Source organism: Sapajus apella, unplaced genomic scaffold (genome assembly GCF_009761245.1).
Source record: "Sapajus apella isolate SASKATOON/1434 unplaced genomic scaffold, GSC_monkey_1.0 scaffold1, whole genome shotgun sequence".
NCBI lineage: Eukaryota > Metazoa > Chordata > Mammalia > Primates > Cebidae > Sapajus > Sapajus apella.
This window is the reverse complement of record NW_022436941.1, coordinates 72,910,560-72,924,840: the sequence shown is the minus strand read 5'-3', so window position 1 is coordinate 72,924,840 and position 14,281 is coordinate 72,910,560. Positions and strand designations below refer to the sequence as shown.

Below are 14,281 nucleotides of genomic sequence, written 5' to 3'. Positions count from 1 at the left end.
TATGGTTTAAGTGACAGAATAAAGAAATAAAGAGCAAAAGCTGAGGCTGAGCCCTGAATTAATCTGTGCTTTTTGGGAAGTAGTCAAAAGATCACCCATAGCCCCTATATTATATAGGCTCGTTAATGACTTCCTTCCTATGTTTAAACTTATTGTTATTACTGCAATATGGTTTTTGTTAATTCAGTTTTTATAATTCTTTTCTAATAAAAAAGAGGAGACTAATGGGAAATGGAAGAGAAGTGAGACAACAGATTCCCCAGGGTTTTACTGGAAAGAGTTTGTTACTCTAGAAAGGCAAAGAAACATTTCTTGGACATACTGGTACTGCTGTTTTATTTGCAATGTATTTTCATCCAGGAATCATTCAAGGTCTCTTAGAAACCTACTAACAGAGCTAGCAGATATTTTTAGATGATCTAGTAGAAATCTAGCTTTACAGGCTACTTGTCTGTACTTGTATTTTACCTTAAAGAAGTCCTATTTTTTTTTATATATATAAAGTAAAAGAAAATAAATTCACTCAGATCCAGGACTCAGAGTTTCAGAGATTTGAGAACTTATTTCCCCAAAAAATGATTTTAGGGGCCAACTGTGGTGGCTCATGCCTGTAATCCCAGGATTTTGAGAGGCCAAGGCTAGCAGATCACCTGAGGTCAGGAGTTCGAGACCAGTCTGACCAAAATGGAGAAACCTTGTCTCTACTAAAAATACAAAATTAGCCGCCAGGTGTGGTGGTGGGTGCCTATAATCCCAGCTACCTGGGAGGTTGAGGCAGGAGAACTGCTTGAACCCAGGAGGCGGAGGTTGTGGTGAGCCAAGATTTCGCCACTGTACTCCAGCCTGGGCAACAAGAGCGAAACTCTGTTTCAAAAAAAAAAAAAAAAAGATTTTAGAGAAGCTCTCCTGACCACCTCTCTCCGAAAAAAGACTGGGACAAGTGGAGTTTTGAGAAGATTTTAAGTAACAGACATTACCTGATAAAAATTTAATAACACACGTGTCTGTGAAGCAAAATACATCTGCTACCTTTATTTTATTAACATAATTAGTATTCCTAATAGAAAACAGAACTGACATCAATTTAGACTTTTTTTTTACTTTAGAGTAGGTATATCACATTCAGTATTTTTAGTTTCCTCACCTATAAAATATGATGTGATAAGTATGATTTTTATCAACTCAGTCTGAAGTAGTTCAGAAGAGTCACTATGTAAATACCAGAAACTATATACCATTTATAAATTACTGTGTTATACAACTATATTACTCTGTATATTATACTGTATTTTGTTCTTTATATTTACAGCCATTACAACCTCCTCACAACTTCTGTAGGAATTAAGAACACCTGAAAAACAAGAATAGATGACATGCAAGAATAATAGTGAAAAATGTTGCCTTGAGTAAAATAAAACAGAAAAATTTTCATGTAAATTTCCAAACATAACTAACATGTATGTTAATGAATCTATTCACTAAGAATTCAGGCAAGATTTTTCATAATTACAGATGTAATCATTGGTAACCCAGCAATGACTACTTCGTAGCCAAGTGGAAGAGGTGGAAAGCTGATCACTTTTGCAGTATGGATCATTCTGTAGTTCTTTAAAATCATTCGTGTTATCATGAGAGAACCGCTAGTTGAAAGAGGAATCATTTCATGATTTTTCAACACCAGATGTATCCCCTTTCAAAAATTCTAAAGTGTTCTCCTAAGTCTACAGCAACTGTATTTAGTGTTCATTTCAGCGTGCTACATTCAGACAGCTACCTAAACCAGGGCTGGTTTGTTTTTCCCTTCAGCTACTACCTGAAGTATTATTTCCTTACCCACTGGATTCTGACCTTCAAGGCCCCTATTGTTTTCCAAAGTAGTATTTAGAATTGTTTAAAACTTTAGGGATTCGCCAGATATAAGCCAGGGTAGGTTTGTGTCAACAAAACTAAACAAGTTCAGTTCAGACATGAAAGTGATTGTAAAGAATCAATTACGACTTAATACACTTTGTTAGTAACAGAGACCACTTAAAAAAATAACACAAGCATTTTCATATAGTATATGAATCTAGGGAAACCATTATTTTACTATAAATCAAAGTTAAAAGGATTCATGATAAAATACTTAAAACTGTATAGGTTTGTAAGATGCTAATGTCTTTCTCGAAGTTTTCCAGTTTTATTTTGTATCTTTTACAGAAGTCTTTATAAACAAAACATATTACAAGCTGGGCACAGTGGCTCACACCTGTAATCCCAGCACTTTCGGAGGCCAAGGTGGGCTGATCACTTGAGATTAGGAGTTCAAGGCCAGCCTGATCAACAAGATGAAACTCCGTCTCTACTAAAATTTACAAAAATTAACTGGGTGTGGTGGCACACGCCTGTAACCCTAGCTACTCAGAGGCTGAGGTGAGAGAATCACTTGAACCCAGGAGGCGGAGGTTGCAGTGAGCCAAGATCATGCCATTGCACTCCAGCCTGGGTACCAGAGCAAAACTCTCGAAAAAAAAAAAAAAAAAAAAAGAATATAAAAGCAGATTATCAGGAATATAAAGTGAAAATATGTAATTTTTGTACTGTTTCTCTCATTTCAAATCAATTAATCTGAACTCAATTAGATATATAGATACAGCAAGAAGAATCAAGTCAGTTTTTTATTAATTTATTTGAGAGAGAAAAAGACTGTATTCTGTAGCCATAGATTCTGTAAAACTGATAATATAAATTATCTAATATGGAAATTTTCAGGTGGAGTTAAAACCCAATTTCCAATAGAACACAAAAATGTAGATGAACTATTTCACTTGCTAACAAAGAAATAACATAGACAGATATGAATAATATAATAGAAATTTTCTAAGTCCATTTGATCATGAAGTTCAACGTATTAATCTGTAAGTATATATAGAAAGACTGTGATTAAAGTTCAACTGACTCACTGAAACATAAACAATCTAAGAAGAAAAGAAACTAGAACCATAAGAAAACACTTCCCTTTATTCTGCTCCCAAAGAGGATACATACAGTACAATGATTCAGTATAATACTACTGAAACACTTAATTATTATTATTTATAAAAGAGAATTTAAAAGACTATTTGCATAAAAATAGAAATCAGGCTGGGTGTCATGGCTCATGCCTGTAATCCTAGCTCTTTGGGAAGCCGAGGTGGGTGGATTACTTGAGGCCAGGAGTTAGAGACCAGCCTGGCCAACATGGTGAAATTTTGTCTCTAATAAAAATACAAAAATTAGCCGGGCGTGGTGGTATGCACCTGTAGTCCCAGCTATTCAGGAGGTTAAGGCAGGAGAATCATTTGAATCCTGGAGATGGAGGTTGGAGTGAGCCAAGATTGTGCCATTGCACTCCAGTCTGGGTGACAGAGTGAGACTCTATCTCACCAAAAAAAAAAAAGAAAAAAATCAAGGATTTCAACTTTTTGTTAAATCTGAATTTTTTTTTTTTTTTGGTAAGCAATTTGACATATTAAAAACCCATTTTTTCATTCACCATGCTTATGTTATTAATATGAACATGTCCACTAAAATCTTGCTCTATGAAATTTAAAAAGAATTTGTATTCATTTTCTGATGTAGACACTGTGACTTGTTTCTAAGGCAGACATGCAGAGTAAATTATGATGCCTACGTTTTTTTTTCTACCATAGCAATTTTCCTTGTTTCACTACTTGAGCTAATGTCATCTTGTTCCTGCCTGGTTGTGGTGCTGGAATGTGGACAGTGGATGAGGCAACGTGAAGTGACTTAGTACTACCAACTATGAATGAAAGTAAAGCTGTCTAGCTAATGTAAAAATGCCCTTTAGCTCAATTATAAGACTATCAGAAAACTGGTATGCAGAGAGATTCTAAAGCCATAACATTTCAGAAGATGAAATACAGTTGGCATCATAAATTAAAGATTTAAAGAAAAAACAGTTAAAAGTTACTAAAATTCTACCTGCAACCCTTAAAAGAAATTTGAAATGTGCTTAACTTAGGATTATTCAAACATTTAGAAAAAATATTGTACATATGATATCAGAAAAACTGCAGTGTCAAAAGCCATATTTAAATTAAATATGCTACTGCAGGGAAACGACATTCGTCATAATTCCATCTTAACATTTGTGTCATGGAAGAACACATATAAATGACGAAACATAAGGATGAAGACTTCTTACCCCATATTTACATTGGCGGGAGGTTGCTCCATACTGGAAACGACATTGCTCATCAGCATCATACACCTGACCTGGGGCCACAGCTGGATAAAGAAAGTCACGCTTGGGAGGCTCATTATCAAGGCAAGTACCACGGCCTGAACTGTTCAACATAAAGGATCAAAGGAAATTAGGTACTCTATGGACTATTTCAGTCACAATTATGAAACCATGTGTTGAGCTTTGTTTTAATAACTTGATGCATGAAAAACAATACATTCTCCATTTAATACACAATCACATGGCAGGACAGAATAGCTTTACTGAAACCTGAATAAGAGCTCCAAATAATTTATTTCAGCACCAGGACACAATAAAATCATTTCCAACAACAATCTGAAAATGTCATGTTGGCCTTGATTTTAACTAATTTCTCAAGGAATCAAAAGAGAATTTCACATTGCTCTAAGCTTCTTGTTTGTTTTCATTGAAAATATAACCACATCTGATAGTAGAATTAAAAACATGAAATGCAGAAAAATTTTTTAAAGTAATTATGGTTATAATCCTTAAAGAGCTAATTTATATAGTTCCACCTTGGGCAGAACAATAGATGTTGTGTTAAGACATGTCCATATGTTCTCAAAATATTTCACTAATAAGTGGGCTGAATGACAGATGAGGCCAAGGACCAAAGTTTTCCTCTCAAGTATATTAGAAGTGTTTAGTCTCTCAAAATTTCATATTTCATCTAGGATCATCAGAATTGGAAAAGAGAATATTCTCTTCTTAGTATAATTTCTGCGTTTCAAGCTATGTCTGCACTCAAACATAATATTTTAATTCAGTGGAACAAATAACATAAAGGTCGCCAAAACCCAGACAGAATACCTTAGTTTAAAGAGCTTTAAACTTTGCTAAATCTAATTGTTCATTTTTATTTAGTCAGTGTGTATAAAATAGGACAGATGCTTTTTTACTTTCATTTCACATATGAGTAAGTTAGAATTTTTAAAGAATTCCTATGCCAACATTTAAAAATTTTTTCCAACATTCCTGTCCATTGTGCCAGCACTTGTGTGTTTTTTTTTCCCAAATCTTTTCCATCCACTTTGCCAAAGGAAAATAATTTCACAAGTAGAAGTTCCTCAACTGTTATTTAGGACAGTACAATTTTTCATTTATAGATAACTAAGAAAGAACTATGCATTACAATGAGTTTCCTTTTCAGTTAGAAGTTTCTCATATTCTTAACATGTCAAAATCAATTTGTTATATAAAAAGGTATTTCACACACAACAGCAAATTAATACTTTTTAAAAACTGAACCATACTATTTCTAAGGTGATTAGAGTCAAAGACCAAAGGGACCGAATACTGTCTTCTTTATATCCTTCCCCTTTCTTTCATGCCCTCCTGACTAATTTTTCAATCAATAAGAAATATTTAGATGAAATATTAAGTATGGTACTAACATAGATGAATTTGACCATTGGCCTCTACAATAATTTCAATTGTCACTGCTCAAGGTGTCTAACTAACAAAGAACAACCTTTTTTCACTCAGCTATCCAGTTTTCATAATGGAACACTTTTTAATTTCCTTTTTATTATACTTTTAGAAGTTGACAAGTACCTCAGCAAGAAAAATAACTTCTAGATGAATTTTTTAAATAGAAAACTTTTCTTTTGATTTTATTAAGTAAAATATCTTTAATCTATAAGGATATGCAAACTTTAGGCAAAGGCAATGCTACTAGCAAATTTTAAATTATATATTAAGGTTAATGACAAAGAGGTCATATTTGAATAACACAATTAAAAAAAGAATCATTATGATAATATAATATTGGCGAGATAAATGAATTAGTTTCATTCCCCAATTTTCTTCTAAAATATCCGTTTCATTTCTATCAACAATAAAATTATAAATGTCTTTATGAAAGGAATTAAATATGTAATAAAAATAAAATAATGAATACTACTATAAATCTTTTTCATACAAAATATTTATTTTAAATTGTGTACTGAAGTAGGTATCCAATAGGCAAAAAATATTTACAGCATAATCAAAAAAGTGTAGGATATATTCACCTAAGTGACACCAAGTCAGACTATATTTAAAATGGTTATAATTACTTTTAGTAATACATAAAATTAACCCAGAATCAGAGGAGGAGCTATGTGGACCCCAAAGAAGAGTTTAAGAATAGATGCCCCGAGGAAAAAATTCTTTTCTGATGGCAAATTGGAAAATGACTTAACCCAGAAGGAAGCAAGAATAATTGCTTCATTTAAAACTATTGTTTCAATATATTAATCTTAGTGGTCTTCTAATCATGGTTCAGGTTCTTTAAAAAATACCAAACCAGAGGACCACTGCTGTGGCCTTCATACCACCAAGAATGCCATGAACTTGCAGGCACCTGTGGCCAAAACTCTTCTTAGAAAGTTTATCCCAGAAGTGTATTTTTATTTCAGTTCTTTGGAAGCACCTATTGCCTTGTATTAATGTGGTCTAGACAAGTCTTGTTCTCCATTTCCAGTATATTTTTACAGAAGAATAAAACACCATATGAAATAAAATATAAAGAAAAACCATATGGATCTTTAAAAATGAACCTGTATTTAGAAACATGGAATAAACAAAGGACTTTTGAAATGGATTTGGCTGTATTTGTACAAATTAGCAAGGCTTACAAGTCAAGGGTCTTCCAGTAAAACAAATGTGGGAATATATCTGCAAGGTGGATTTAAATTGTTCGTACATTTCTACACGTTTGTACATATGTAGTACATTTTCCTTCTCGTAACCATATCTGGTATATACAGTAAAACCTTTATTTAAATATTTGAGGGATGGGATATTTTTCCTGTTTTAATTCTTTGTTTTGTTTTGATTTAAGATGTGGTCTTGCTTTGCCACCCAGGCTGGAGTGAAGTGGCATGATCACAGCTAACTGCAGCCTTGAACTACTAGGCTCAAGAGATCCTCCCACCTCAGTCTCCCGAGTAGCCGGTACCAGAGGCATGTGGCATCATGCCTGGCTAATTTTTGTATCTTTTGTAAATAGGGAGTCTTACCATCTTGCCCAAGCTGGTCTAGAACTCCTGGTCTCAAGAGTTCCTCCTGTCTTAGACTCCCAAAGTTCTGGCATGAACCACTGCATCCAGCCTATTATTTGCTAACTAAGGGTTAAGCAAGAAAAATGCTTTTTGCATTATGTTAACTAAAATTTTCTGCTACTTTCCTGCTTTGTTCAAGGAATTAAAGTCAAGTAATTAAGATAATTATTAGTCACTAATTAATTATTACAATAATAATTCTGGATTTTTCAGTCATCAATTACCATTATGAAATATTACAGATATAGGTACAGAGGTAGAAGAAATAGAGGTGAGCAACGTATATTTAACCCGGGGAGTGCTTTTCCTTATTTTTTTTTTTCCTATGAAAATTCTCAAGTGCTTAATTCCAGTCATATCCCTCATTTCTTCCCACCCTCAGAGGTAACTACTAATCTGACTTTTTATAATAATAATTTCATTGCTTTGCTTAATAATCTTACTGTCTAATTATTCATTTGCCTGTTTTGGGACCCTATATAAAAGTAGTCATACTGTGGGCATTTTTTTGTGATTTTATTCTTTTTCTCAATATTGTGAATATGAGATACTTCTATGTTGATGTGTGTAAATGTAATTGTAGCCTGTGTATTTTTATTGTTCTTTAATAGTCCATTTATGAGTATGTCACAATTATTTATAATTCCTCTACTAATAAACATCTGGATTATTTCCAATTTCTAAGAATTGAAAATTATGCTGATATGAACACTTTTTGTATGGCTCCTGGTATAAATATGTAAATCTGTTAGGTTGGTGCAAAAGTAATTTTCGCTTTGCAATGACTTTAATGGTAAAAACTGCAATTACTTTGCACCAACCTAATATTTCCTTTCATAAAATATTAGATATAAGTTGTTGTCTTATATGTTGTAATTATCTCATTTAAAAAAATAAAATTTATGGGAAATTTTTATTTAATCTAGTGATCTAGTTAACTGAGATGTAACTATACAATTCTTACAATGTCTAATGTTACTTATGCTACTATCAAAATTATACAGGCACTGTAGTGATATATACAAATCTTCTCATCAAATGATAATTTTAAACATAGATGGTTTGTACATTGGTGTCATATGTGAATTTTTCCACTCAGAACATGAACCTCATTCATTATTAAATTAAATGTAGAATAGTGTTAGCCTCCATCTGAGATTTAATTACAACTTATTATTAAACATATACTTGTCAGAGCAAAACTGTATAAGTAAAAAGTACATCTGTGATTATTTTCTTAGCAGCATATAATCACAACTAAAAACCCAAATCTTAGTTAATAGCTACAGCAACACAGATCATTATTGAATTCCTAGACTCTATTTTTGTTTATGCTTCTAAGATTAAGCAAAAAAATGCATTAGTTTTAGAATATACTTCTTCCTTGATTACAAAATTCATAGTAAATCAGAGTATATTTACATTTTCCAAAATGTTTGCAGCGTGATGAGAAAGTCTTATTTTATAAATTCTATTTCTAATTTAGAGAGATCTTATTTACATAGTCCAAAATTAGCCTTGAATATATGAATATGAGTTAAAGTTCAGTCATCAGCAAAAATTTACAGATCCTTATGTAAAATATACACTCCTGGCTTTGTTTCCAGAACACATTAAGATATATTCCTAATTGTGATGTTAGATGTATTTTCACTAAAACAGTTATACCATAAAATATAGACTTTTAGTCTTCAATACAGTGGGTCAATCTGAAAAATAAATCTTTCTATATAACCCTGTACATATCTTAACAATCTCTTAACAACAACAACAAAAAGTTAACACTTAATGCCACCTCCTATTTTTATTTTACTAAGTTGTGCTGATTCACATAAATTAAGCAAAAATGAACTGGGTTGATATCATCTATGGCAAGTCAACTGTCTTACGTAGTATATTCTCATAAACTGTCAGTCTTCTCAGTGAAGCTAACAATGTACTGCCTTCTAAGGCAAATCTTTTTCTCTCACCCTTGATAGAACTGAACTTGAAGCTTTCAAGACAAAAGTACTGTATTGAGAGTGGTTTACTCTTTTTACCCTATATATAATTATGACTTATCAAAGTTATTTATGGTTAGAGCAAGATTCCCCAAATGTAACAGATAAACAGAAGGAGGAGAAACCTGTTTTGCCAAGCTCTTTCTTGGATTCTACATTTACATTTTTTTTAAGAAAAGGTCCCAACTATAAAGATTGTTTTCTATATAACAGCCTGATGTTGACCTTTGAGGGTCATTGCTAGAGAGGAAATGTGAGTGCTTTGGTCAGCTTGCTCATCTTGTATCACTTCTCTTGCAGCTCTACAGTCACCTTTCTTCCTAGGTCAACTCTGACTATAACATTGCTTCTCTTAATATGTTCAGCTTCCATCCTTTCTGTGAAAATGTCTCCTTTGTATTGAATTTGGAATTGTAGGAAATTTTGCTATGGATCTTTGACAGTTCAAACAGGTTAACAGACTTTAATTTTATAGAGCAAGAGTTGTTTTACAAATCATAATAATTTTTGAAAACTATATGTAATTATTTTGTACTATTGCTAAGTGGTGGAAAATGTATGAAAAACTGACTTAAATTACTTCTGGCTGTCTTCCACTGCCTGGTAAATTAGCCCATAGTCATCAATGAGTCTGAGCCATAATACCAGGTTCACCTTTCTCTATATTCTAAATAAATAAATAAATAAGTCCCGCAGGCAGATAGGAAAGACACTACCTGCAAAGCCGTCGCCGGAAAACATCAGAAGCAGGCATAACACGTCCATTTTAACGGAAATTGGTTCTTTATTATTTAATCAGGACGGCTTCTGGGCGATTCATGAACCACTTATTGAATCACCGAGTTTAAGAAATCTGAAAAAAAATATTGGGAGTTGGTAAACACCATCTCCTGATTGATCAACAGCACCTAGTGTTTTAGAATGACAAGAGAGACTTTGTATTCTATTGGCATTTAAAGGCCATGGAATCATTTTCAGTTGAACAGTGAATAGTGAATCTCTATAAATCATAGAAAGCTCATTGTTAAAATCCACCATCATCTTTGGCCTATACAGCCACTAAGTGGAGACAGGTATGCGTTTTGTTGGCTGGGCTGCAGTTCCTAAACAATTCATCTTTCAAGATTTCTTTTTCTTGAGAAGAGAAGCTAAAATAAAATGTTATGAGCCTTTTCGAGCCAACTATAAAACATAAATGTAACCTCAATCCCTGATCAAAATAGCACTAGATTTTTAAAAATATCACACATAGCTGTTAAAGCAATTAAGTTCACTGCATTAATAAAAAGAAACAAAGAAATTCAAGAAAGTTACTGTTATGTCTTTGTGCTCCGGTGAACTAAACTTTTTAAAGAGCCTTGTGTTTAAAAATCCTTTATTGCTTGGTCAGATTATAATCAGATTTGTTTAGTTTATTATTAAAGAGGGGGGAAAGCCAAGTTTTCCCCAAGTCTCTACCCATTGTGCTTCACATCTATCTTTCATTACTAGTTTTAACTTTGTGAACATTCCCATGAGGGGAAATATTTTTATAAAATACAGGATAAATAAGCCCATTAGAACTCTGTCAACACTAATGCTTACACATACAAAATGTGAAGAGGCAATAAGGCTTAAATAATGTTTTGTGGATCAATTCATTTAATTAATTCATTGGAACACTTTATTGAAACTAGTAATATTTTTATGTCCCTCATGAAACCAGTGGCGATTTTTAAACTGTATTTTACCAGCAATTTAGGGATTCTCTTTTGGAGTGTCTTAGTCTCAATACAGTTTCAAGTAGACAAGGTCAGGAGATCAGAACAGGTCTTTGTATTTAGCATACAGAGATGGTACTAGCAAATGAGCTGTGCAATATAGCCAATGAGACAGAAACAAGATAGAGGAGAAAATGGTACCAAAAAAAAGAAGACATCAACAACAAGGGCAACCATCAGAAATGCACAAGAATCCTGAGTATGTTATACAGTTTGTCTTTCTGGTGATGAACAGTAAGACTCCATTATAAAAACATGAGCCAAGTCAAGGGAGAAATTCCCGATCTGACTTGATGTCTAGGGAGAGCAGACCATCAAAAATGTTTAAAATTTAGGTAAATGATCTCATTAAAACCATCTTAGAAAATGATATTGCTAGTGCTTTGTATTAAGAACTACCAAAAGATACACAAATGCTCTGTGGTCTACCTTTATAGCACCTCAATCAGTTTTACCATAGGAAAGTATAATCTTATAATTCTCTGTTACTAAGATTGAAAATTATTAGGTTATAATATGGTTATCAGAAGAACTATCTTCTGAAATAAATTTCAAATTCCTTCAACTTTATTATTACATTAATTAATTTAAAACAGCCTATTTTAAACATTTATCTTTTTTCTTTTTTTTAGTAAACCATTGTGCTAGGTAATTTAAAATCTCTTGTTTGTGACCTTTTAAAAATATCTAATCACAGTTTTCAAAACATATGCTTTGCTCTGGCTATTAGTAGATATAAAGGACATTTTAATAAATAATGTTACCCTATGTAACCTGTTTGAATTTTTAAAATTTCACAATATAATCCTGTTAATATGAACTTTGAACACAGCCAATTTTTAAGAAGAATTTCCATTGCTGGCCTGTACTTTATGTATGTATACCTCACTTTTTCACAGAATATTTAATTTCTCCACCCCAGGGCAAAAAAAATAGCACAAAACAGTTAAAAATAAGGGTAGAGCAATAAAGTACAGAAATCTTGATATTATTTAAAATAATATTTACCATTTAAAGAATGTTATGTGTTTTATATATAATATAGCATGATGCATAATTACATATATAATACTTGATGACATAAACATTATGACTTAAATTCATTTAACAACTTAGGACACTGAAGATTAGAAAAGTTAAGGAACACCCCCAAGGTCACACAATTATAAAGTGAGACCCAAGTATATCAGTTTCCAAAGTACAATCATGAAGCCCTATGCAAGTGAGATGTGGAAGAACATCTAATTTCCTTAGCATAGTTATACCCAAGCTAATTTATATTCCTCACATTTAAATAACCAGACTCTTGGAATATACATTAAAGACCAAAAAGTTTTCAAACTGTAGAAAAATCAATCACTTAATACATTTTCAAAAACAAATATTTTTCTCAAAGTGTTCCTTGGTGTTTGTTTTTTTGTTGTTGTTGTTTGTTACTATTAGATACTTTGGCTCTCCTATAGAACTCATTTTTTTCACTAACAAAATAAAATATGTAATTGTTGAACTTAAGTTTGGCGTATGTGCTATTAAATCATGTAAGTCTAAATGCTTTCTGAAATTGTCTCCCATTTATTGAACAATTTTAACACTCACACCATCAGTCCCACTTATATCCTTGCTCCACTTCCTCTATTCTATAAAAGTTCTATATAAAGAAAAAAATGGCCACAATGATATATTAAAGTATTTAGGAAACAGTTGAAACATCACTATGCCCTATAAAATTACTCATTATGCAAAGTTGAAAGCACTATATATATTGGGCTTCTACCAACCGCTTACTTCTGGAGCAATTCATCATCACTCTCCAGAGACTACTTACTCTAGAAAGCTGGTGATGTAGTCTCGACTGCACGCAGACCAGGAAAAAGGATTGGTATTCGCAGTAATGTGAGCTGCCATAAGTTTTGCTGCTTCATGACCTTTTGTCCCACAAGAATTTCCAATTCCATCATGGTTCATACCAAAACTGTTTTAATGAGGAAGAAACACAGAATAAATAAATAAGAAAAAAAAAAAAAAACCCAACACATCCTTTGTTTCCTTATTTGGCCATTTATTAGCTTTATCAACATACACCTTCCATCAGGATAGGCCAGATCTTCTAAAGAAATTTAGGATTAAAATTAAAGAGAAATAACTCAGTGATACAATACATATCTAAATCTCTTTAAATTTAATCACATACTCTCACCTGTTATCTCATGTTTCAATTTCTCTTTGAGCTGAATGCATTAGATATTAATTCTTACTTTATAAGTGAGAAAACAGATTTAGCAAAGATAAACAACCTGTTAAAGATTACACCATTTGTAAGTGTTGGAATTGTTAGCAGAACCTGCCTTTTAACTTGTTAGTGTTCATCCTACCTCACTATGCTGAATCCAAAAGAGAATTATAAGAAGATACTACGATCAGTTAAGTTTTAGGTTATAGGCCAAATACAGAAGTTATTTCTCTTATTAATGTTGATAAAAGAATTTAACACACATATAATTCATGGTTGTGTTTATGTGTGTTTCAAAATACCTTTTGAAAACCAGCGATATATTTAAGAATTACGGTTTCTCTTTATCATGGCCTCTTTCATTTTAAAATATTTTGTCATATTTTTTCCTGTATTATATAGCCATGCTTAGTACTGACAATATGATCTGAAAACACATTTTTACAATAAAAATGTTTTTCTGAAAAGAATATACCCAATACATAACATATGTATGTGTGTGTGTTTATACAATGTATGTGTAACACAGATTACATATACTTTTTTTTTTTTAGACTTTCTTCACAAGTAGCCAGAAGTTTAGGTTAAATATTACTAAGAAAATAAATGTATGTGTCCGTTATGACATATATTCTAATACGTGCACCATATGTGTTCAAGAAAATGTCACTAGAGTGTAAAATAGATGAGGATGGTTGCTAGAGAAAAAGTCTGGGAAGTTAGTCGAGAATAGGTAAGTACAAGATAATTAATAAAAGTAAATATTAATATCAGTCCTCTTGGCAGCATAGAAACACAGAAGATTTGTAAAGTAAGAGCAGCTGAAGATTTCTGAGTCAGGGAATATGGAATTGATCTGTCTTTTAGTAACTCCATGGTAGAGATCCTGAAGTGAGAAGAGAATGGAGCCAGGGGAGTAGTCAGAAGATCATTACCAACTGAGAACTGATGCTGGTCTAAATAAGGGTGCTGGATAAACAGATGGAATTAGATTTGAGACA

The 14,281-nt window shown here is 32.4% G+C and overlaps 1 protein-coding gene across 4 annotated transcripts in view; it reads right to left on the bottom strand.

Moving 5' to 3' along the window:
* Window positions 1-14,281, bottom strand: part of ADAMTS6 (ADAM metallopeptidase with thrombospondin type 1 motif 6) — a 331,044-nt gene that overhangs the window by 122,944 nt on the left and 193,819 nt on the right. For all 4 annotated transcript variants that reach the window (XR_004269519.1, XM_032279614.1, XM_032279622.1 and 1 more), the window contains exons 10-11: window positions 12,876-13,022; window positions 4,187-4,328 (exon numbers count right to left, since the gene is read on the bottom strand). Coding sequence is in view for 3 of the 4 variants with exons in the window: in XM_032279614.1 (XP_032135505.1) it covers window positions 4,187-4,328; window positions 12,876-13,022 (289 nt within the window). In the remaining variant the exon portion in view is untranslated. The remainder of the gene's footprint in view (window positions 1-4,186; window positions 4,329-12,875; window positions 13,023-14,281) is intronic.